Source organism: Mus caroli, unplaced genomic scaffold (assembly GCF_978045245.1).
Source record: "Mus caroli unplaced genomic scaffold, Mus_caroli_1 scaffold_11, whole genome shotgun sequence".
NCBI lineage: Eukaryota > Metazoa > Chordata > Mammalia > Rodentia > Muridae > Mus > Mus caroli.
In genome coordinates this window covers 26,155,618-26,180,320 of record NW_028227266.1, presented here as the reverse complement: position 1 = coordinate 26,180,320, position 24,703 = coordinate 26,155,618, and the positions used below count along the sequence as shown (strand labels likewise).

The 24,703-nt window shown below is 40.6% G+C and overlaps 1 protein-coding gene across 3 annotated transcripts in view; it reads left to right on the top strand.

Moving 5' to 3' along the window:
• Positions 1-24,703, top strand: part of Ntm (neurotrimin) — a 969,657-nt gene that overhangs the window by 926,855 nt on the left and 18,099 nt on the right. For all 3 annotated transcript variants that reach the window (XM_029481303.2, XM_085844500.1, XM_085844501.1), the window contains one exon: positions 23,392-23,526. In XM_029481303.2, coding sequence (XP_029337163.1) covers positions 23,392-23,526 — 135 coding nt within the window. The remainder of the gene's footprint in view (positions 1-23,391; positions 23,527-24,703) is intronic.

Sequence of the window (24,703 nt, the reverse complement as noted above, 5' to 3'; positions counted from 1 at the left end):
GATGGAAGCTCTGGCTTATCACCTTGTGCAGATAAGGGCTGGATGGCAGATCTGCCCATTACCTCCATAGATGGGGCCAAAGTCTTATGGTCCTCCTCTTGTAAAGGATAACTTCAATGTTAGTAAAACTATGAATGTGAAATAGTTAGCACACAGTAAGCCCTGAAAAACATCTGTCTTCTTCTATTGGTTTTCTCTTCACCTTGGGGAAGAGCAGATCCACACATAGTACATTCACTCTGATGGGCTATTCTAACAAATTGTCCCAGCCTGTATGGCTTAAATAACAAGGATTATTGTCTTAGCTTTTCAGAGGCTGAATGTGCAAGGTGAAGGTGTTGGTAGAATTGATTTGCACTGCACCCTATGCAAGTAGCCATCTTTGCCCTATTTCTCCAGTTGATTCCCTTCCTGGTGTCTGTGCTGAAATTTTCTTCTTAGAACGACACTAGCCATATTGGATTAAGGTCCACCCCAGTAGTCTCATTGTAAACTTGATTAGCTCTGCAAAATTCTGTTTCCATAAATCCCACATGGAAGTGCTGAAGGTTAGGATTCCATCAGAAGGTGGGGAGAATGGTATCAGATGTAGCATTTATCACTGCCCCTTGACTGTTCAGGCTTTCCAATGCTAATCTAGCCTACTTTGACTCATCCTCACTAGTTGGCAGTCTCCTCCACAGGTGGCTCCACCCCACTAGGGTCATCAGACTTGGACTAAGGAAACAGTAGTAACCCAGGACTGCAAAGCAAAAGAGGAGTGGGGTAAGACCTGCTCCTATGCAGGAAGCCTATGCTGGAAAGCAGGCACAGTACTGGAATCCAGGGCAGCGCTCCCCCTAGAGCTTGTCCCTTTAGTCTCTTTAGTTTGCCTCTGAGTGCCCTATGCACCTCATTCCACCTGCTGCAGAGGCACTCACTAGTGCCCCCTCAGCCTATCCAGGATTTAGTGGATTAGAGGCTGCCCCTTCCCCTTTCCATAACTGCTTGATGCCATGGACTGAGAACAAATTTGATGTGTCTACACTTTGCAGCTTCTTTGCTACCGTAGTGTCACCAGAATGTGGGACAGCAACTCTATGCCAGGTGCTCTGTATCTATTCTAGTGGCTCCTTTTCAATTTTTAATTTTCTATTTCATCTCAAGGGAATAGTAACAAGGATGTTGTAGCCTGGCTGACTCTTCCTATCTGTCCTTTCTCCTAGTCTTCGCCCAAGCTGGCTCCTTTATCAAGAACTTACTCTTCCCTCCTCAGGCTTGGAATGCTCCAGGGGTAACCATAGCAACCACACCACTCCCTCTGCTTTTTTTTTCAAAGCGCATTTATAGATCTTCCCCAGGCAGCAGGTTTGACAAACAGGTTTAGCCCTTGTCACCAAAGGACATGAGAGAGTCCATTTATTCACCCCTCCCACCTTCACAAGTTTTTCTCTAGCCCTGTTTGCTGCCAGGCTCCTCAAGCCCTCTGCCTCTGTCTGATCCTTGACAGATGTATCCTGCTCCTCAGAGACTTTCCATTCAAAGTACAGCCCTCTTCTCTTGTGTAGACAGTCATCTTGTTAATGTAACCATACTGGCTTATTCCAGATGTTTCATGAGAGAAATAAAGCTGTGTTCTGGATGGCTTCAGGGACAGGTGCCAGCATGACAGCATACAGTTTAAACTTCCGGCTATGGACATGCAAGTCATTGGTGTTTGTCAGCTGCAATGGTATTTTTTTTTTTAAAAGAATGTTTGAATGAACAAGATTTAGGACCATCACAGGGAACAACATAGATTTATTTATGTACCCATTCATTCTTTACCACCACCCTGGCCCCTCAGTGAACCTCTAGGGCCTGCTTGCCCTTCTTGGCTCTCTCTACTCTGTTGTCTCACTCTGTTTCAATATCTGAAGAGCTCAAGGGCTGACACTCAGTGCCATGGCTAAGGGATTGTTGAATTTCATGACGGTATTTTTGTTTATCAGAATAGCTAGTTGACTTTATTGCCCTCTAGTGTAATAGAATCAGGAGCAGGAAACAGCATCAATGTGTAGGTGAGCTCCTCACAATGTTGGATCTACCTGACTCTGTTTTTATAGTGTCTACACTGAAAAGCCAAACTACAAGGACCCGTCCCACTTAGAAAGCTCTGCTTGGGTGAGATGGCTCAGTGGGTAAGAGCACCCGACTGCTCTTCTGAAGGTCCGGAGTTCAAATCCCAGCAACCGCATGGTGGCTCACAACCATCCGTAACGAGATCTGGCGCCCTCTTCTGGAGTGTCTGAAGACAGCTACAGTGTACTTACATATAATAAATAAATAAATCTTAAAAAAAAAAAGAAAAGAAAAGAAAGCTCTGCTTGTTCATGTGTCTCCTGGGAGTTCACACTGATCTTGTCCTTTAGCCTCTACCTACTAACCTTTCTGGGAGATAGATGATGCTTTTCTTCTTTGGTACTGTGCTCTGGCTCTCGCTAGGCTTGACCATAAACATTCCATTCCCTGCAGAGCCTCCTCCTTCTGTTTCTTCATTAGCATACACTTATTCTTTTAATTGATGTCCAGACTTTCCAGATCCCTCAGGCTGTCAGTGACAGACATATGCTGTGCAATCCTCATCCACTTCTACCGTCTACCTTATCACGGCTGCCTCAGCAATTTCTGGAGCCGCTTAGGAAGGCTGCTGTTAGATGCAGAGCTCACTGGGTTTTCTCATTCACAATTAATGGTGGAATAATGAAGCACATAATCAGAGTTGTGAGCTTGGGGAGTGGAGTGTGGCCATGCTTTCCAAATGCTTGTCTTTCATATTGTAGCAAATGAGTAGTGGAAGGGTACACCAGCCTCACAATCCAGGTGCTCTGTTTGGTTGCATTGCTCCCTAAAAGCCTTAAAGCAGAAGTCTCTCATTCTACACTGGGCTTGTGTATCACCCAGGTTGTGCATGTGACTGAGCAAGGGACCCATAAACTGTCATGCAATTCAAGGCTGAAGTTCTGCAAATTCTGGAGAGCAAGAAAAAATATGATTTTTATGGAAAAAAACAAACCATTAAAAAGGCTTTGCAGAGGGATCTAGGAGACTGAACAACCTCTAAAGAGTCAAATTTCAGAGTTGAGTGGAAATGAACCAGTGACTGCTCCATGAATGCTTCCCCAGACAGACTAGCTGAGAATGGACTTAGGCTTTCTACCACAATTGATGTATTCTGTTAGAGAAGGAAAAATGTGCTAACCTATGTACATGTATGCGTGTGTATGCAAGTATGTCTCAGATATATGTATTATTTTGTAAGCTTAAATTTCAGGCTCTGTACTCAGGTGCAAAAAAGTATGTAGATGCATGTCAATGAAAGAAAAAATATGAGCTGAGGATGTGTTTGGGTTTTACTATCTCCTGAGAATCCTGAGGAATAATTTGGTCTATTGACTCAATTAACATCTGTGTCATTGAGGAATATATATGTATATATGTATATATATATATATATATACATATATACATATGTACACATATATATGTATATATGTATATATATACATATATACATATGTACACATATATATGTATATATGTATATATATATACACATATTCTATGGATGAGAATAACTAAAATCAAAATCTTAGCTATGATACATGAGTTATGAGATAAAATCTCTTCTTCTGGCATTTGCCAGACATAAAGCCCAGAGATGGTATTTCTCTGGGATTGAAGAAAATGATTTCCATCATCCAGTTTAGGGACAGACGACAATGAAACCATGAAAAGCATCTAATAGAGAATATGATTCTTACTGGAGCATAGATCCAAGACACTTATCAGCCAAGATGGTGTGCATCGAAACATCCCAACTTCATGGGAGAATAATGAGCTTTTCAGTACACAGTAAACTCAATTTACTTAAAGGATGAGTGAACCATAAATCACACATATAAATTCTTTGAAAATTTGATGGAATGTATTTTGATCATTTTCTTTGTTTTACTGTTGCTGTGATAAAACATGCTTACCAAAAGCAACTGGCTGAGAAAGGGTTTATCTCACAGCTTACAGTCCACCATGAAGGAAAGCCAAAGCAGTAACTCAAGCAGGGCAGGAACCTGAGGGTAGGAAATGAAGCACCATGGAGAAATGCTGTTTACTGGCATGCTCCATGACTTGCTCAGTTTGATCTTATAGATAGATGATAGATAGATAGATAGATAGATAGATAGATAGATAGATAGATAGATAGATAGATAGAGATAGAGGGATATAGATATCGATACATTCCAGTCATTTAGGGACCATACTGCTCACAGTGGACGGGCCCTTCCAAACCAATGATCACTAAAGAAAATGCCCCACAGACTTGAATAGAGGCCAATCTCATGAAGGCAATTTCTCAATTAAATTCCTTCTTTCCAGATAACTCTAGATGATGTCAAGTTGATTAAAATAAAGTATCAAAATCACATCCATCAAAGTCCTCCTAACTCCTCCCACCCACTCCCACCAGTTTCATCCTCAAAGTGGGTCTGTATGAGTCTCTGACTGTATGGATCATGTATAAGCACTCTCAAGGCTAAACTTGGCTTCCCAGGCTGCTCCCTTGTATATATATATACACACATTATATATAATGTATATTATATATTGTATATTATATATATATAATATATATATAATGTGTATATGTGTGTGTGAGTTATACACACATCGAGTTTAAGTTGTGTTATCCATATTCTCCTGGCTATAGAGCATCCATATGAGTCTTTTTGACATACTAGGGACCATGCGCTTAGAGAAAATGGACTATTTCTACCCCAGAAGCCATCAATTATCCATAGCTCCTGAGTTATAGATAGAGGCTCTGTGCTGGAATGTTGACTGATTTGATCTTGTGCTGGCAACCACAACCAGAGCTGCTGTGAGTTCAGGATCACAGATACGCTACTGTGTCCAGGAGCCTATTGTTGCTCTGATCTTCTCCAAACTCTGGCTCTTACAATATTCCTGCTCTGTCTTCCATTATGGTCCCTGAGCCTCAGGCAGTGTGTGTGACATAATGTCCCATTTTTGGCTGAGCACCCCACTGACACTTTCTGAACTTTTGGGGTTGTGAGCATCTGTGTTTACCCCTGACCACTGCACAAAGAAACTCTGATGAGGTCTGAGAGCTGCAGTAATGTATGGGTGGAGAGGCATAAAATTAGAGGGCAGTTTGATACTATAGAATAAGCAAATCTTGAGAAACTGAAAAATTTGGGAAATCTGAGATTGTGCTTATAGATTGTGAGTATACCATAGTTAATGAACTTAGCTAATGAATTTCACAGCTTTTTAGAATACATTCCTAAGCATAGTTCAAGGTATAGTTTTATAAACCCATAACAAGTAGAAGTAATCAGAATATATAGTTTTCTCATCCTAAAACACTTGGTTAACTGTCTCTCCACAGTCAACCTTCCCATAGTCTCTTGGCATTTGTTGTTCAAGTTAGATAGTTCGCTTCAACTTCACTGCCTCTTCCCTCTGTCAACATGTCCATCTGGTTGATATCTCAAATGAGATAATAATTCCTTTATTTATGATTTGTTATGTGAAGAATTACTATCTGTATGTTTGTTTCCAGAATATTCAAGTTTACTATGTAAAGGGTGATAAATTGTTAGTTTTTATTAATAGGAATTTCTCCAGAGATATCCGGCCCCATCACAGTCTTTCTATGTTGAATGATTATGTATTACATCATGTATATTTTGGAAATTATGTTAGGAGACTTTGCATCCTATAAAAATCCTCTGAGAACATATCCAGAGATAGAACAGGCTGTTTGAAGACATACTCAATGCAGCTCAGTTCATGCCTGGAACCTGGACTTTTCTTCCTGCTGGCTGTGGCTGGCTATGAGACCTATTGAGCTTGCACATCCCTGCATTGTTTCCCAACGTGTTGGTGGAACAGGTGAGGCTGACACCAGTTTCATCCTCAAAGTGGGTCTGTATGAGTCTCTGACTGTATGGATCAGGTATAAGTACTCTCAAGGCTAAACTTGGCTTCCCAGGCTGCTTCAAGGGTGTCCTTCCTTGGTCTCCCACCACACTGTAATCACCCACTCTCTCCAGCTCCTATGAGTCCCCATTTTTTTGCTTTAAAACCAAGACCATCAATCTTCACAGGTCTCACTGTTGAAAACACAATGATACTCATTTCATGTGGTTAAGTACAACTCTGAGAAAACATGGTAGGAGGGAAGAGACTTTTAAGATGGAGCAAATATTCTTCTAAACATTTAAACACAACAACCCCCTTCATCCAGTTCCTCTGATCATGAAGAAAGTATTTCCCTCAAAGGTTAGTGACAGGTAGAGACACAAGGAAAACCCAGGGTGTGTCCCAAAGGCCCATATTGTTTTCCCTGCTATCATCCTCAAAAACAATGGATGACCTGCCTTGATATTTTGATCTTTTTTCTGCTGGACCATCTATCTAATTGCAGGCTTCTCACTCTGAATTTAAGCAAGGAAAAGTGGGGTGAATGAATGCAGTTAAAGTCAACTGCCACCATCTCGCTCTTTCTTGAGTTTTCATCTCTTCCCTTGGAAACCTTACTTACACCTGCCCTCACAGTCCTTCAATAATCTGTTGACATTTGTCCAGCTGTACTGAGTACAACAGACACAGTGAGTAGCTGTGCTTGCTCCATCTTAACTGCTACTACAAATCCAGTACGGAATTTAAAATACTTACAGTACGATTGACTGAAAGTCATGTCATTTTAATGATTATTAATATGAGCATGCACATTCAATTTTAAACCCTGTAAGTGAGCAGATATCTCCCACTGTTCTGTTCATGGTAAAGCAGAGCAGTCAGGAAATTGGGAACTGAAAGTGGTAAGGGATATGACTCCAGAGCGTCAAGTCAGTGTGCTAGGGGTTATTAAGGAAGTAATAAAGATGCTTCATTTAGGGGCTCACAATAGGCATTGAGATCCTGAGCAAATGGCTTTAATCACCACATCTATAAAAACATAGGTAAAGAATGAATGTTGACCTAGCCAGCTAAGTGTATTGTGAGCAGATGTGTCAAATTTACATTTATTTATTCATTAATTTTTTCAGCAGCTGTATATTGTTTTTAACTATAACCCACAGATGCAGACATATTGTTTGCATTCAACAAACCTTTAGTTAGAGATCACTAACCATTCTATTTCAATGTAGTGATCACTAACATGGGACACAGCAAAGTATAACTAACACAGGACACCAAACCTCACAAAGATGAAATTTAAACTGTAACCTAAAAGAAACCCAAGACCACCTGAGAGGGGAGAGAATTTCAAGTGATGAAGAATCAAAACCTATGTCAAAGATGAAATAACCTTTGTCAAGGAGACCTGAGAAATTATGGAAAAATACAGAGAAAATGAGAAAGAAAGTTGTCAGACAATGAAGGGATATGCTGGAATCCATGCTGGCGTGGCATTACCGAAACAGATGGCAACACTCCACTAATATTATTATGGGAATGCATTCCAAGTGGAGATCTATAGCAAGTTTTAGAATTTCGAATCTCAAAAGACTATTCTAGAGGCTGTGAAGTACAAGAGTACATGTGTTAAATGGTGTAAAAAGGATAGAAGCGAGACCTCATTTAGAGGTAGAATATGTCATACTTGGAAGGTTTTGTAAGAGTTTGAAGATTCTGTGTTAGAAAGATCAAAATTGGGGAGCATTCCAGATCTCTCACGACCGTGTTTGGTTAGCCATTGTAGCCTTTGCATGTGTGAATCTAAGTTTCATGGAAGAGAAATAGGGCTGAGAACAGAATGTTTGAGTTGCTGCCATAGACCTGGAACTTCAAAGCAGAATAATAAATTATATGGCCTAAGAAACGACTGAATACTCAAAAAGAATATAAAGAGTGCATGGAACTGGTCTCTGAAGAATCTAATGTGTAGAAATTCAGGAAAGTAGGGAATCTACTAAGGAGATTTTAAAGGTGTTACCAAAGAAGCAAATGTCAATTCAGAGGTTATGATGTAATAGACTCTAAGATGACCATTTAAAGGAGATAGCTGTCAACCTTGTAAATTGCTGCTGAGAAATCTTTTAAGAAATTGCCTAAACATTTGCAATGAAGTCGGAAAGTTGGCAGTCATTTGACGGCTTTGGACTGGAGAATGTGAGCAGAGAGGTGTGAACAGGTGCTAGATTGGACTGTCTCAAGCAGGAACAGAGGGTACAGGGTTTCAGACAGCACATTTGGACAGTCATTTAAAGCAGCGTGACTATGAATACAAGTCTATGGAACACAGTGCTGATGAGACAGATCGTTAAAACGTGAAGGATGAACATTCATAGAACTGGTCCAGCACAGCAGAAGCTGATGACAGGCACATAATGACAGTGGAGGCCAATGATGGAGTGATTCCTTTGAAAAGGTAGGCAGGGTAATCACATTGTGGCAGGGACAGGATCAAGTTATTTACACTAATAATATAAGATAGAAATAGAAATAAGTGGTAAGGGCTTTTTTGCATGAGGAATTACAAGATAGGTCAAGAAGTCAAAGGTTTATCACAAGGCAGTAAAGGCAGAAGAAAGGATGAACGAGCTGGATCAGTGGATTTGAGACCCAAGATGAAAGAATAATTTTTTTTTGTATCCAGTTATGTACCAAATGTTGTAGAAAGACAGAATGTTGTGGATACAGTGAAATGTTCAGATTTGTGACTTCGCAGGTAAAGTTCCAGGCAAGTTCTGGGTTTAAAATGTGAAATAGGTCACAGAATAGATCAGAGGAAAGTGTCGTGAAGAGTCATGAATAAGGGAGTCAGGTTTTGATCAATTGTATTTCTGGACAGCAGGTCTCTGAGAATAATGTAGAAGTGGGACTGGTGATAGGAACTCTAAGCCAGGATAAAGATGTTTCAAAAATGAGGAGAAATTGCCAGGTCAACATAGAAATGTGAAGAAGAGACATGTGTAATTATTAAGATGACAAGAGCCACAAAGTCACAGCTTTGAAAAAGATTCAGTCTACAACTTTTGTTAGGAATCAAAGACACCAAGTGACTATAAAGCATGTATGTTATTTGAAAATTGGTAGCTTCAGCTTGAAGGTCTGTAGGGCCATACAGATTCTCAAATCCTCATGACAGGGCCAGGCTGGTATCTCTCCAAGAATACAAGGGCATAAAGGAGCTAATGACCATGAATACCAGCATCCAGAGTGCACAATGGGAGTCCTGGGAAAGGAGAGGGAGAGTGTGGACTTAAGACAAAGGGAGGGTTAGCTGAGCCATGAACTATAAAACTGATGGAAGCAGGCGACTGACGCTTAGCGTAAAGGTCAGTGAACCACAGCTGATGGGCCAACCTCAACCTGCTGGCACTTTTGTATAGCTATTTTTTTTTTATTTTTGAATTGTTGAATATCAATCAAAAAAGAGAATAGAGTTTCTCCTCTATATCCATGGATTCTGTATTCATCTCGTCAGCTATCCACCATCCAAAGTTATTACATCTGCATGAGACATTTATCGAACACCCTTTCTTATCATTATCCTCCAAATAACATAGTATGACAAAATATTTGCATAGGTTTGTAGTATGCGAGACTTTGTAGATAATTTAGAAATAATTTAAATCCTACAGAAGGGTACATGTGATTAGAGTACTATCTGCAAATACATTTTACATTTGGCCCTTAAACCTCTGTGGATGTGGATATACTCAGGAGGTCTTGGACCCAATCCCCAGTGGTGGCTTAGGATGCAACACACTGTATCTTATAACAAGTTAAAATGACCTGACATTTAAATGTCATTGTCTACAATTAAAGCTTTGTTAAGATGCAACCACAACCATGTGGTTTCTGTGTTTCCTCTGATGCCATGTCAGTGGTGTTCAATAGTTGGCACAGAGGCCACATGGTCTGCAGATCTTAAAATTGTTACTCTTCTGTCCTTTACATTAAAAAAAAAAAAAAAAAAAGATGTTGGCTGGCCCTATTCTAGAAGATATGTCACTTGTAGAAAAATAGTGATTCAGTCTGGTGCTGTGGTCTTGAACACATTAGAGGATGTCAGACAGTGTATGACTGTGGTAGATTCCTCCCGGGGATGGCATTGATGTAAAGCTTCCAGCAGAAAACAGGAGTTACAGAAGCAAGCCGCTGTACTGCCTAAGCAACTGAACAACTGCCTTTACCAACCACTTGCTTTTCTTAATTGACTTGTACTTTTTTATTTGTTCTCTGAGAATGTTGTACAACATGCTTTGATTATGTTCTCTCTCTTTCCCTGAACTCATCCCAGATTCATTCCCTCTTCAGCTCCTACTCAACTGTGTATCCTTGTTTTCCAGTCCATCACATGCCACTTTGTGCTACCCCAATATTCTTGGATGTGTGGCCTCCCACTGGAGCATGGACAACTTCTAAGAGGCTATGCTCTTTGACAAAACTGACCATTCCTCTCTTACTAGCTAAGAATTGCCAATAGCTATCGATGGAACTTCATACCCACATCTCTCAGAGATGGGCTTTGGTCTGGCTTGGGCTAGCAGAGACCTTGTACATGCTTAACATGTAATTTTATCAGCTGCCTCTCTCATACTCTCATCTCCCCTTAATGCTCCTCCCCTCCTTTCTGCCTCCTTTTTTCCCCATGCTTTCAGGTACTGACTCCATTCTGTTATCCCATTGCACTGCAGAGGGTCACAGTCAAATTTTAGATGCAGTGATTGGTCTCCTGAAGCTGAGTGTTAACACTAACAAATGACTTTTCATCAGTCAAAGTGGCAAAAATTCTCATGCCAGAGAGCAATAACTCTGGATTCTGATTGAGTGAAATGCCCCATCCTCTCATTAGTTAGGAGATAGTAAGAGTTACCAGGTGTGAAGATTTGAGGATTGCATGTTCATGTGATTTACAGGGAGCTATAGACGGCAGGCACCATCCTAGATCCAGGAAAGACATCTTAGGCTCTAAACATCTTGAACAGGAGGTGAGGGCTGAATCTGATGCTCTCGCATGGCATTACCCTGCTTGGCTGAATTCAGCACCTTCATTGGCAATCAGCTCTTTCTTGGAACCATCTCCTCCAATGCTGCTTCCCCTTCCTGCACAGAGCTACTCTGCATGTGGCACATGTCCCGTGTCCCCACACAGAGGTTCCCCTTCCTTTGCAGAGCCCCGTTTCTTGTTGATGGCAGCACTTTCCCTCTGCCTGTCCTAGGAAGGTAAAGAGCCTAATTACATTCCTCGCAATCACTGCCTACTAATTACAAATAGACAAAGCTGAATCACCACCAAGCTGATTCCACTCAGAGACAAAAAATTCACCAGATTTAAGACAGCTCTCATAGACTCTTCTGATGAGGACACACTGTGTCCTCATAGCCAGAGGAAACAGGGACATGAACAGAAAACCTTTAAGGAGGGGCATTTGTGAGGACAGCAAAACCCAGGTCTAGATTTTTTTTTCTCCATACAAAGTGTGAAATAAATTATTTTAGTCTGAGGCTATTTTGAGAAGTCTTTTCTATGTGTCCACACCTACAAACATAAAGAAAAGAAACAAACAAAGAAAAATCTTAAGAGGTAGATATCAGCCATTTTCTTAGAAATGAAAAAAGACAGTTTTAAACCGTTCATGATGGCTGTGTCAGCCGTCTAAATCAGTCAGCGATTTCACTTGATTTTACAATCACTTGGTGACTTCAATGTGCTTAACTCTGTTGTAGGTATAGAATAAATAAAAGATTCCATTCTCTTGAAAAGTAGTACACAACAAGGCAGTGTTATCCCTGAACCACAACAAACAGAGGCATATACTGAGTGGAGACAAGGGAGGACGTGTGAGGGTCAAAACAGGGTTCTCGGAAGCACTGTGCCAGACAGCTGTGAAGCCTGTGTAGATGTTTAAAGTGGACAAAGCATATAAGACATTCCAGACACAGAGCGGGAGATTCAGACGCACAGATTCATGTACTGCCTGGTATTTTTAGAATGCGGCTGGTGTGTCTGGTGCATTTGAGGAAAATGCTAAGGAACAAACCTGGAGACATAGGCGAGGGCCCAAGAGAAACTTCCGTATAGCATAATGTCAGAGTCATGTCAAGCAGAGAGTGAATTTAAATAGCAACTGGTTATTGCTATTGCCAATATTGAAGCAATACTAAGTTGGGCAATAATAGAATTAACAAATAAGCCAGACCTACCTATGAAGTTAGATAGAGAGAATAATGAAGGCCCAAATGAAGATAATAGCATTAATGAAGATGTGCAGAGAGCACAACAGGAAGTGTCAGTGTGAGGGTGGGACCCCTCCACCAGGATAATTAGATTGAAGGTGTAGAAGACATAAGATAATATGATTCCACTTCACCTCAGGAGAACTGGGAGTTGGCAGAGCTGTGAAAGGAGATAAGAAGAGGAAGTGGGGAGTCTAGGCAATCAAGTCTTGGGAACAACAGATGGGCATTTCCCTGCAGATATGAGCCTGGGGTGCAGCAGGTTCCAAAGTTGGAGTGCAGACATGGAAACCACGATCTTGGCTAGGAATTTCCATTGAAGGAGCAGTGTGAATTCAAAGTATGAATTAACTGGTAAGAGAAGATGAAAGCAGAGGAGGGGGTGGGGTCTTATCAGATGTCACCGTTGCGTACCTACCCCAAACTTCTGTGGCTTCTTTTTCTTTCTAACCCTGAAGACCTCCTGGGTGTCAATCATTCTTCTAGGGTTTTCTCCAAATTTTCTCATATAATCCTCACACCCAGTCTATAAACAGTAAAAGAATATCTGCATTTTACTACAAAGGGTGGTAAGATTGGATAATTTTTTCAAGGTTACCTACTTCCTAAACTCCTGGCTATAGGCAGAAACCAATGCCACATGTCTTCTCTTACTGTGTCACTTTGCATCCAGTTTCCAGATGTGTTTACCCGGACAGGTAGATCTCATACAAAGTAGCAAAAGTAGCAAAGCATACTGGGAAAATTAGTAAGTGCTTCTGTTGTTTTCCCTACCCTTTTCCTGTTAGAGATTCCATGTGGCTGAGGAATCCTACCTGTGTATAGTGTATAGTGTATAATGGAACTAATAACAAACTTGAAAGGAATTCACAAACAGATGGGCAAGGGGTCTGTGCATGCTCCAGGTAACACAATTAGGTAGGAAGTATCTCTGTTGATGGCTAGGTTTTAACAACTGTTTGAAAACACGCACACACACACACACACCTTTTTCTCCTACGGAAAATCTATAATGATGGATGACAAATACAAAGTTTTCAATCATGTCTCTTTCTCTCTCGGCTCAAATGTTCCTCTTCCTGCCATTCTATGTGTATGTCCATGTGACTTCTCCAGTTACTACCCTCTGCACAGGGCCGGTATGCATCCTTTCTGGACCAATTGCAAATACAGACACAGGATTTCCATCTCCAGTTTTTATAAAACCTTCTCACTTTTCTTTCAGAATCCCATTGAATATATCCCTTAAATTATCTCAATTACAGAGTTAAAACCATGGCTCTTCTTTACTCCATGCCTTACCAAACAACCGCCCTTTGTAGGAGTTTTCTTGGCATGTGAACTGACAAATGAGAGAGTCTGCTCTGCCTCTGAGAATGCTGTTTCAAAAAGGAAAGCCATGTCCCCTAACTCCCACCTCTGCCACAACCCACTACCTCCATACAGGACCTACCAGACTCCATATCTTTCAAACCAGGTCTTGGTGGGCAATGACTATACCCTTTAATAAAATGGATAATTGTCTGCTGTGCATGGGCAGTCTTCAAAAGGCCTTGTAGATAAGCTACTTTGCTTCCCATTCTCCATAAAATGTTTAAGGAAGCACACATACTGTGATGCTTTAACTCTGCCATTATCTGTTTGCTTTTGACAGCTAGATTTAGAGGGCTTTATTTTCCTTTGAGAAAGTGTGAGTTGATGCAGATTTGGTTCTAAACCATCACTACTTGTGATGTGAAGGACCACAACAGTGACAGTGCAGATACTATTTTTAACATCTTCAGCTGCTATCAGGTTCTCCTTTGGTAAAGAGTAGAATTGCCCCTAAGGGAGAGCATACACACACACACACACACACACACACACACACAAAGCTGTTTCAGGTTCAAGCTCCTGGGCCAGAGTTTAATAATCCTCCAAATAGGAAACACTGCTCAATGAGTTTTCTGAGTTTTCCTGATAGCAGTATCCCAGATGCTCATGTACCAACCTTCATGCTTCTAAGACTTCTGTGAGGTGGTAGTCAGGGAGACTGCTAGAAGCGGGCCTCTTCCTGAGCATGCCCGCTCCAGATCAGAAAGATCCTAACCCTTTAGTAGCCTCTCAAATAAGTGGACTTTCCTTAAATGATTCTGGGCATGCAGTGCCAAAAAGATTCAGTCTTTCTTCTGTTGCAACACTCTACACTGACTCCTGTCTCAAGAGAATCAGAAAGAAGCAAAGCAAATGCCTAAAGCCTGAGATGACATAGCACTGCCGGCTTCTATATTTATTGCCCCCCATCAATGTCTTTCAGATCAAATTGGCTGAGTTTTACAAATCAAAAGCTGATTTATTTATTTATATTTTATTTATTTTTTTTTTAGCAGCCATCAGCTGCACTCCTGCAAATACTCAGGTTCCAGACATCAAGCTGAGAACTCCAAGCATCCAGCTGTGCTCTTTGATTTTGATAGCATCACCCATAATGGAAGGTCTGCATGCTGAACTCAGCTGGCAGGTCCCCAAGCGGGGAACATGGGAAGGGCACCTAGCTAATAGAGCCCAATAGGCTCAGAAGTCTCACCTGCCCTGAAAACTATCACCCCTATCATTAGAGACTGGCTTTTGCTAAGAAATAAACAGATCCTGACTCCAGGGAAGAATACAAAGGACTCCGTCTCACAAAAATTTTAGGTTGTAGCTTCTCTTTTATAGAGAGTCAATTTATTCTCTCCAAATTCCCCAGTCTGAACGACCAAAGGAATTCCTTTTTTATTCTTTATACCTTAAAATATGGCACTTTGCATATGCATATTCATAAACATTGAAATATATGTGCATTCACTTCCAAATATCTAATGAATTTTAGCATACGGAGAACCTATCCTAGGCATTTTACTCAGATATGTATGCATATCTATATTTACACATGCAATATATGTTTGGAATCAATTCACATTTTGCATTGAATTTATATTGCTTCATGATGGGATCAGGTTAACAGATTAATTTTATGAGTTTTGTTTGCCTTCACAAGCAGAATTTCTACTGAACAATGAAACTATTTGGGGAATATCATCCTGTGTACATCGCATGCATAGATGAAACCCTGAAGAACTCAAACATAATTAATACCTTTGCATCCAACAGAAAGGGAATTACCAAGAACTGTTAAAATGACTTTCCCAGGAATAAGAAGTATCCATGTTAGCTAGAAATTGGGTGAGGGCACATAGGTAATGCCATGGAGATGTTTACACACGTGCACTGTGTGACATGAGCTGGCTGGTAACCAGCAGTAACCTGTTTAAGGAAGTGTCCCCCTAAAGATGGAAGCCAGCCATTTAGAACAGTTCAGCATATGTCACTTTCCAAGGATTGTCCCTGTATTTGATAGCAAAAGTAATTTTCTCACCCAGTCTTTTCAGGCTTATTCCTCAGTTTGCCGTGGGATAAAATCAGTTTGAAATCTTCCAGAACAGTTTCTATGAAAGACAGCTTTTAAATTTGCCCACTCTTGCAGAGATTATCAGATTCTCTTTTGTGTCAGCCCCCTGATCAAGATCTAGTGGAAAATTGAGCATGTGCGTGTGTGTGTGTGTGCATGTGTGTGTGTGTGTGTGTGTGTGAGAGAGAGAGAGAGAGAGAGAGAGAGAGAGAGAGAGAGAGAGAGAAGAGAGAGAGGAAGAAGAATGTGTGTATATGTGTAAATGTATCTTTAACATTTTGTTCTTAGCTGTGAATTCAGAATATTTCTCAAGCCCTCAAGCAGACTTACCTGGGATATGCAACAATACTTGATTTGTTGTTAAGAAGAAGTGATCCCGAGAAATTGTATTTCTTGTAAATCAAATCCTATTTTAAGTGAAAAGAGTAGAGATGCTAATTAAGGGATATATGATGAATCCTTTGTAGAGTTTATTACATCCCTACCAGCAAAGATGATATCTGACCTTCTTTCATTTCTTAGTTGAGATTTGCTTGCCTTGCTTTTTTTATATGAAAGTGCCCAAATTTAGTTCATACCACTGAAACTCTTGGGTGTGATATTTCTATTCATTGAGGGGAATGTCCATCTTATGCACTCATTTCCTGCCTACAATTATCCTGTAAGACAAGTGTCATTCCATCGTATGGAAGAGGAGTCTCAACCACACAGATGCTATCGTCCACTGCAATCCAGAGGATGAGAGTTGCATCCAAACTTGTGGCTGTTCACTTGAAGCCTGAAAATGTTCCCCATAGTCTCAGCATCTCTTCAGTCACTCTTTCCAGCCTCATCTGAGGCCATCAGAATCTATTCTGCAGCAAAGGACAGAATGAGCAGAGCTCATTGGGTGGTAAAATTCTTATGACCTAAAATAATAGCAACCCTGTTGTAAATTTTATCATACGCAAGAGTAAATTTGTCCTGTGGATGGCTATAGTTATAGGAGGGGCTACAGCTGTTCCTTTGCTTAAGATTTTTATGGTATGTAGACTATAAATCATTCATCACCAATTCCATATTGTGCAAACATGTTTAATATTGGTAGTCTCACCCCACTGTACCTATTGCTATGTGGATTGTATGAAGAGCCAGTGTAATCCCCAACCTCGCTCACCCTATCATCAGAGGTTATGGACCCACTTCTGTGTCCTACATTGCCCTAATCTGTGCTTTTGGTATTACACTGCACACTCATGTAGTAGAGTGTGAAGTGTCCAGTGTGTAGTCACAGAGACTCTGTCTCCCTGCCTGTCTTTAGTTGGATCACTTTCTTCAATTCTCACGTAAAACTGCTTTTTCTAGCTGCTTGAAGTTGGTACTCAGAACCTTGCCTCTATTGTGGTGTCTCTGTGTACTTTACTATTCAGAGTGGGAAAAGAGAGTGGCTTCCTCCAGTGTAGACACCAAACTGTGCGGGCTCACTTACTGTCATAAAGGGTGGGTGGCAGCTCACTTAAGCAGCTGTCTTGAAGCCCACTCTGAATTTTTCAGAACTGCCCTGATGCAGACAGAGGGATGGGAAGTCTCAATAGTTAGTAGGTTGCTCTAGCCCTCTCGCCTTTAGCTGGCACTGCTAAATTCTGTGTTGGCATTAAATTTTAAAAATAATTCCTACTCAATTCTGACGTTGGGATTCTGGGTTCTATATTTTTCTAATTTCTGTGGCCCATTGATTTGAACTCAGCTGCTATACATACCATAAAAATATTAAGCAAAGAGTCAGCTGTATCCCCTCCAATAGCTACAGCTGTCCTCCTGACAAATTTATTCTCGGGTATGATAAAAATAATAACGTGGTTCTTATTATTTTCAGTTAAGAGAGTTTTGCCACCCAATCTGTGAACTCCAGATCTTGGGTTGGCCCCACCCTTTGCAGCGGGCCTCCCAGATCAGCACTGTGGCTAGTGATGGGCTCTGGTTGGGGCTTTGGGAGGGGAAGATCACAGTGAGCTTGATTCTGTTGGCTTCACTTTTAGTGCTTTGCTTGTCACGTTGCTTAATGAAGTAGCTATGCTCCTGAAAACTTGGCTGTGAAACATTATCTGTGAGATAATTCATACCTATTCATTGAGCTACAGTTTTAAATTAAGCATGCATTCCTCTGAGGAAATAATTGGCTCCAAGACTAGATATAAATTATACTAAATGCTTCATAAGCCTTCTGAAGTCACATATTTAAGGAAAGTCTTTTCCTAAAACACTAATAGGAATTACAGTTTTTTAAAGTCAGAAAATATAAATATCATACAAAAGACAAATGGCAGAAGTAACTCTGCCTTAGAAGCAGAGCCACCCGAGGGCTGTACATAGGCCACATGTAGTCCTGGAATTTTTATGATTGAATACAACCTGTTGAGTCACTGGGTCATGAAATTACTGTAATCACTCAAGCCAATCTATCGTGGCATCAATAAGTATTTGACAAACTATCAAGCAAACTAGTTTTCTAGATACGTTGGAAGTCAGTGATAACCATGACCTGGTTCCTATTGTGTACAAAGTTCAACTACATTGGAAAAAAATAAAAGGTCAAACTGTGGCCCACAACTGTTGTAAAACATCATTATAGCTACCGGTTCAGTGACTGCACAAAATATTTTCCTGGAAAACTATAAAAAGTCCTTAACTCAGGAGACTCTGGATCTATACATGTTAGCAGAGTCCACATAGGAATGCTTTGACTAATTCCTCTAGTAATCAATAAAGGACACATACTAATATGTCTCTGGAATGTATATAGATATAAAAATCTACACATAAACAACAAATTTTAGTATCTCACAGTTATGGATAGCTTGATATGTAAATCAAGGCATTTGTTAGTCTAGGCTCTCACTAACAACTTTGGGAAGAAAGTTTTCTTTTTTCCTACCACAGCTTCAGTGTTTTCTGGCAATCCTTGGCATGTCCTATCTTATTGGGGGCAGTCTACCATAAAAAAATGAATCCCCCTCAAAACATCAAAAAGAGAAAGGAAAGAAGAAAGGAAAAATGAGGGCCTCTGCAGAGTTACATTTGACTGATAACCAGGTCATAAGCACACCTTTTGATGGGGAACAATTCATGTCAAATTATATAATTTTCATGGACAAATCAGAATATGAGATGGAGGTGTGACTTCCTTAGGCAGACAAGAGATAGAGCCATCTGTGAAGGCAGGCTCATCATCTTCGTATCTGTCTAAGATGAGAAGTAGCAGACCTTGACAACAAGTCATAGCAGGAAGGGCTGCCATAATGGTTCAGTGGATAAAGTTCTTGCCACATGAACATGAGCACTGGATTTGAATCTCCAGCAATCACATAAAGCCCTGACAGCTGTGGTAGTCAAAGAAAAGGGATCCCTGGAGTGAGTTGGTTAGATTAGCTGTAATCTATAAGCGCTAGCTTCAAACTGAGGCACAATACAGGAGATGGAAGACACCTGCCATCAACTACTGACCTCTACACAACACACTTCTATACAACACACACATGCACATTCCCACACTCCAATCTCTCTCTCTCTCTCTGTCTCTCTGTCTTTCTCTTTCTGTCTCTCTCTCTCTCTCTCTCACACACACACACAGAGAGAGACTGAAAGTACACAGTATTCTGAAATCTCCTAAAGACAAATTAGTAGTGAAGAGAAGTTATCTAACTCACAGTTACAGTTAGCTAACTCACTGCATCATGGAACTAGATGGTACAGAGTTGATGTTGTGTGAGGCTCAACTTCTGCTCTTTACAAAGGTGGTTTGTCTGTCACCATCTTCTCCACACCAATAAACTCTAGCGTGTGATGTGTTCCTTTCCAGGGGTGCTTTTGCAGTAAGGCACAAGCATATGTTTGATCCACTTGTGATGTCGGAAGGGTTGGACCATGATGAGGGAAGTACTTTAGGATCATGAATGCTCTTCCCACCCAAGGATGCATTTTCTTTACAAGAGAAAGCCAACTCATAAACAAGCAGCTATTGATCATGAAGAGAGTCTTCAGTTGGTTTCTATCAAGTGCCTTGCCTTTTTCCCTCTTAAGAAGCCTGTAGCAATTTAGAAAGTATGCTCAGTTAAGTTGTTTTTGGTTTTTTCCTCCTCCTGTATTCTCTCTAAGCTCTTCATGCTAGAGATAAAGCCCTGATCAATTTACAGCCAGAGAGTAAATGATATTAGGGAAAAAAAACTTAAAAAGAAAGAAAGAAAGAAAATGCTAAAACTTTCTATTTTAGTTGAGCAGGTTTTACTCTTGTCTGGCATAAGTGATAGCAATAGGAACATCAGTTCTGGAGTTTCTGAGTTTCTGAGTTTAGATTACTGTTTCTGTACTTTTTCACCCCAATTTCTTTCCATGTAGGCCTCTAGTAAAGAAAGACTATGCTGGGCAGTGGTGGCACATGCCTTTAATCTTGACACTTGGGAGACAGAGGCAGGCGGATTTTTGAGTTCAAGGCCAGCCTGGTCTATAGAGTGAGTTCCAGGACAGCCAGGGCTATACAGAGAAACCCTGTCTCAAAACACCAAACCAACCAACCAAAGAAACAAACAAACAAAAAAGAAAGAAAGAAAAAAAGAGAATAAAAAAAGAAAAATTCCCATTAAGAGAAAGTGAAAGCAGTGAAAAGTAAAATTTATAGCCCTCTTTGATGCAAATGAACTGCTTTTCCCAGACCTTGTTTACTGGGATCAATGGAATCATCTGGGTTCTTCAGTTTCTCACTTTGTCTGAGCACCTATGACTGTAAAAATGAAGTCTCTTTGGTATTTGTATGACTTGAATCCCTAAATATTTGGATCAATCGACACCACATGCCTTGCCTAAATCCAAAACCATCTGCTTCTTTCCTTACACATTGCTTGGCAAGAATAAATGGATTTTCACGGTCACTCCTACCCGCCATGTTCTTGCAGAATGCTTGATGAGTTCTTGATGCCAATGACCACTTACAAGCTTGCATGTCAACTCATGACTCTACTCCTTCCAAACATTATTTGTTTTTTTAATGTCCACAGATTAAGTTCACCACAGCTCAGCTTCTGATAATCCCAGTGTGATCACAGCGAGCATATCTAGATCATCGATCTAGATTCAAAAACAAAAACAACAACAACAACAAAAAAAAAACAAAATACACAGACATGAATTGGAGAAAAGAAGTGTCCAAAGAAAACTTGTTCTTCTTGTTTCTCTGTCTTGGTGGTATGCTACCTGGCCCAGAAAGACCCAAGGTCCGACCAATCATCAGAGTGACAGTGGAGCCCAACCCAGAACCAGCTGTCCAGAGCTAATTTATTTCCTAATGCTGAGGCACTGTTAATTTATAAATTACACTGGTAATTTGAGCTATTATTAATTTCAGATGGTGTAGGGCAAGCCTAATTAAAATATGACACCAATTGCCACACATATGTACCAGGGACTACCATTTAAAATTAATGGGAATATTAAGTGTGACACTGGTCTCTGAGATGCTTTGCACAGTAATTATAGTGTTCTAGCGCGAAAAGATCTGACAAACATTGGCCTGGAATTGGTACTAAATAAACAACAGCCATGCAAAAGGAATCACAATTTCTTTACTGGCATCCCTTCTCACTTCCTCTCCTCTTCCTCAACCAAGATTCTAAAGAGTATATTAGTCTGAAATGACAATACTGATACAGAAGTTTCTTACAGTTGCTTCTTGAGTCTTTGGAGAATTCAAGATTATGGTCTTCAAGGCTGGACTGTGAACTCTGTTTTCTACTTAGTCAGTGTATCCTGGCATCTTGTGGATTTAATATTTTTAGTGTTTTTTTATGAGAAGTTGGCACTTCTTTTCTCCTTCAAGGAAATAGAAGAACATGCTGGTAGTCATACAGTAATGATTCCATAAGGCCTAAATATATGTAAATGAATGCTTTGGGCCAGTATGGTGATGCTGGATGGTGCCACAAAATTATCGTGGCTAAAAAATTTCAGGAGAGTGGACAGTGATGGCCCTTCCTTACAACATAGTGGGATGTGTTTATTTCTCTATTATGGTTGCTGCAGTTGCTATTGTTACTGTTGTCATGACACTAATGCAGACAGCACTGTCGTGTACAGCTACAGCTTACACCCCATGAGCATAATGCTTTGTATTATGCTAATTTCTTAGTTATTGGTTTTATGTTCTGGGTTAACAGAAACATGTGACATTATGGAGGGATTTTTTTTAATGGCCTACATCGAAGAGTCCCTCTTCCACTTCTGGGGCTGTCCACATGATATGCAGTTTCATGCCAGCTCCCTCTGTGCCTCTCTAAAGTATTTAGGATTAACAGCATCACCAGGTATGCAGTACATGAGAGTTTCCAAATGTTTTCATGTGTCCTGTGTTTTCTTTTCTTGGTAGCTCTCAGTAACTCTTTGAGTTAGCAGACCTATTGTGTGTGTGTGTGTGTGTGTGTGTGTGTGTGTGTGTTGCACTTAGCAAAGTGTTTCTCCATTCCTAGAGATAATTCCACTGTCAGTCTGTTGTCCCAGGACTGAGCCCAATGCCCCTTCTGCTCACCTTTTATAAATCATCCTACTTTAGGATACTGTCATTCTCATTATCTTCATTAAACACTGAAGGGAGGGTTATCACAGGAGGTAAACCACATGTGCCTTACTTTTTATTGTCAGAGAAATTAAGGCACAGGGCAGCTTCAAGACAGAACTTGAACATTTAGATTCTCTGAGTGTCTTGGGCTCAGCCAGGTGTGGTGGTACACACCTGTAATCATGTCATTGGGGAGGTGGCGACAAGATCATGTGTGCAAGATCTAAGTAACATAGTGAGTCTGTTGCTTATCCTGGGGTATATGAGGTCAGCCTGGGGTATATGAGATCAAGCTGGGACTTAGTCTTTGCATAACTGGATGCTCATAACTATACATCATGTAGAGGATGTGGTATGGATATGGCCTTCATATTAATGATTTTCCCCCTACAGAAGAGAAATAAAATGTTTGAAAATTTAAGTGATAGGGCAATATTTGTAGTCATGAATTCTTACTTCTTTCCTTCTGCTTGTCTTGTGGTTGGATATTGCATGGGTGGTCCTGATGTTGGCTTCTCATTTGAGTTTATGCCTAAGAGTTCCAGGAGATCAATGTCTGGAAAATTGCTATCTACCTATCTGTTTGTCTACTGTGAAAACAAAGGTATTTTTACTGTCTCACTGCTCGTTTTTCCTGAATAATTTGTGTGTGTGTGTGTGTGTGTGTGTGTGTGTGTGTGTGTGTGTGTGTGTGTAACCATTATGCAGTATCCTCAATTGACTCATGCCCAGGCTGGCAATACGCAGCTTAGGATCAGAAGCTTATTTTAAATGGTGCGTGGAGGTCAGAAAGAGTTAAGGTGCCTGCTCCAGTCCCAGAGCTGGATGGACCACGTGGTATGATCCCAGCAGTGTAAATGTCAAAATTATTAATCACTTATGGTGATCCAGTTAATTCTCTCCATACATGAGTTCAGGAGGATCACAAACACTGCGGCTGGGACACTGGGCAGCCAAGGGAAAGAGGGTGTGAAAGCAGGGAACGAAATAAGGAATGAGAAAGAGAGACTCTGTAGAGTTCCCAAAATGTTGAGCTGACAAAGTGACATTTCTCAGGGTGCTAGTGGTTCATACTTTGTTTTCTGGAGAGAGGCCTGTGCCTTTGCCTCCTACTGACTACATATCCCTCTTTCTCCCGCAGCTGTTGGCTTTGTGAGTGAGGATGAGTACCTGGAGATCCAGGGCATCACTCGGGAACAGTCAGGCGAGTACGAGTGCAGCGCCTCCAACGACGTGGCGGCACCAGTGGTACGAAGAGTGAAGGTCACCGTGAACTGTGAGTGGCCTTGCCAGACCGACCCCACTCCTGGAGTGTGCGAGGGTGGTCTGCTACCAATACTGCAGCAATGAACCAGCCCTCAGAGGGACAGGAAAGACCCAGCGACACTTCCGGCTCTCTGCTTTCAAGAACTAAAGAGTCCGAGAGTCCAAAGTCATCTGTTGTTTTGTTTTGTTTCACAGCCCTGGGTGCCACCCTTCTTTTTAAAAGTAGCTGAGAGTAACTTTATATATTACCAAACTTTTATACATGACTAGCAAATCAATAAACGGCATTGAATGCATGCTTTATATAAATGTACTTTCAAATTCAAAGTTTTCCAGTAATTTAATTACATGAGGGAGTGGCAACCTTCCCAGACAGATCTTCTCAGTAGGCAGAGAGACCTGAGCTAGAAAGACTTCACCTGTGTGAGCTACGCTTTTTGTATCTCAGCCTTTCATAATGAAGATGTTGCGGTACATAGACTACAATTTCAATATAAGTACAAATGCAAATTGGTAGGAAATCTCAAATTTTTATTTTTAACTAACAGAAACAAAATGCAAAATCTCTGAAGGCCACTTCACTTTCCTTTTATCAACCTTCTAAATTCTCCCTGACATTGATCTACATGAATTTTCTACCAATTTTTCACCCTTTTTCTTCTGGGTTCCTTGCTATGTGCCTTGACTTGGTTCCCTATGACTTGTGGAAAGTTCTTGCTTACAACAGAATATAACCTAAGACCTAGAACAGCACCATGAAAGCCTCTGCCCCTCAACATGGGTGGGATGGGAGAGGGGAAGGGCATCTGAGATTAATGTTTGATGTGTAGTGTCTTGATTTGTGCTCCATTTTGAGCCTAGATGTTATGAAACACTTTAAGTAGGAAAAGTAAGACATGGCTACCCTGTGTCCCTATTAGTTAAAGTTTATTTTTATAACTGAAATTATTTACAGTTATTGACTCAAATTATTTTTAAAATGTAAAAGCGAAGGAAATAAAAACATATTATGGAAATTAGTAAAAGGGGGAAGTCAGCCCATGACATATGAAATATGAAGCAGCTGGCTGCAGGGTTCATATTCAGAATTTGTCTTTACAATGCTAAAGCAAAGGGAAGGTCATCTGCTGTAAGATGTGCATCATCTGCCAAGATAAAAGCAAGTGATTTTTTTTTTTAGGCGAAAC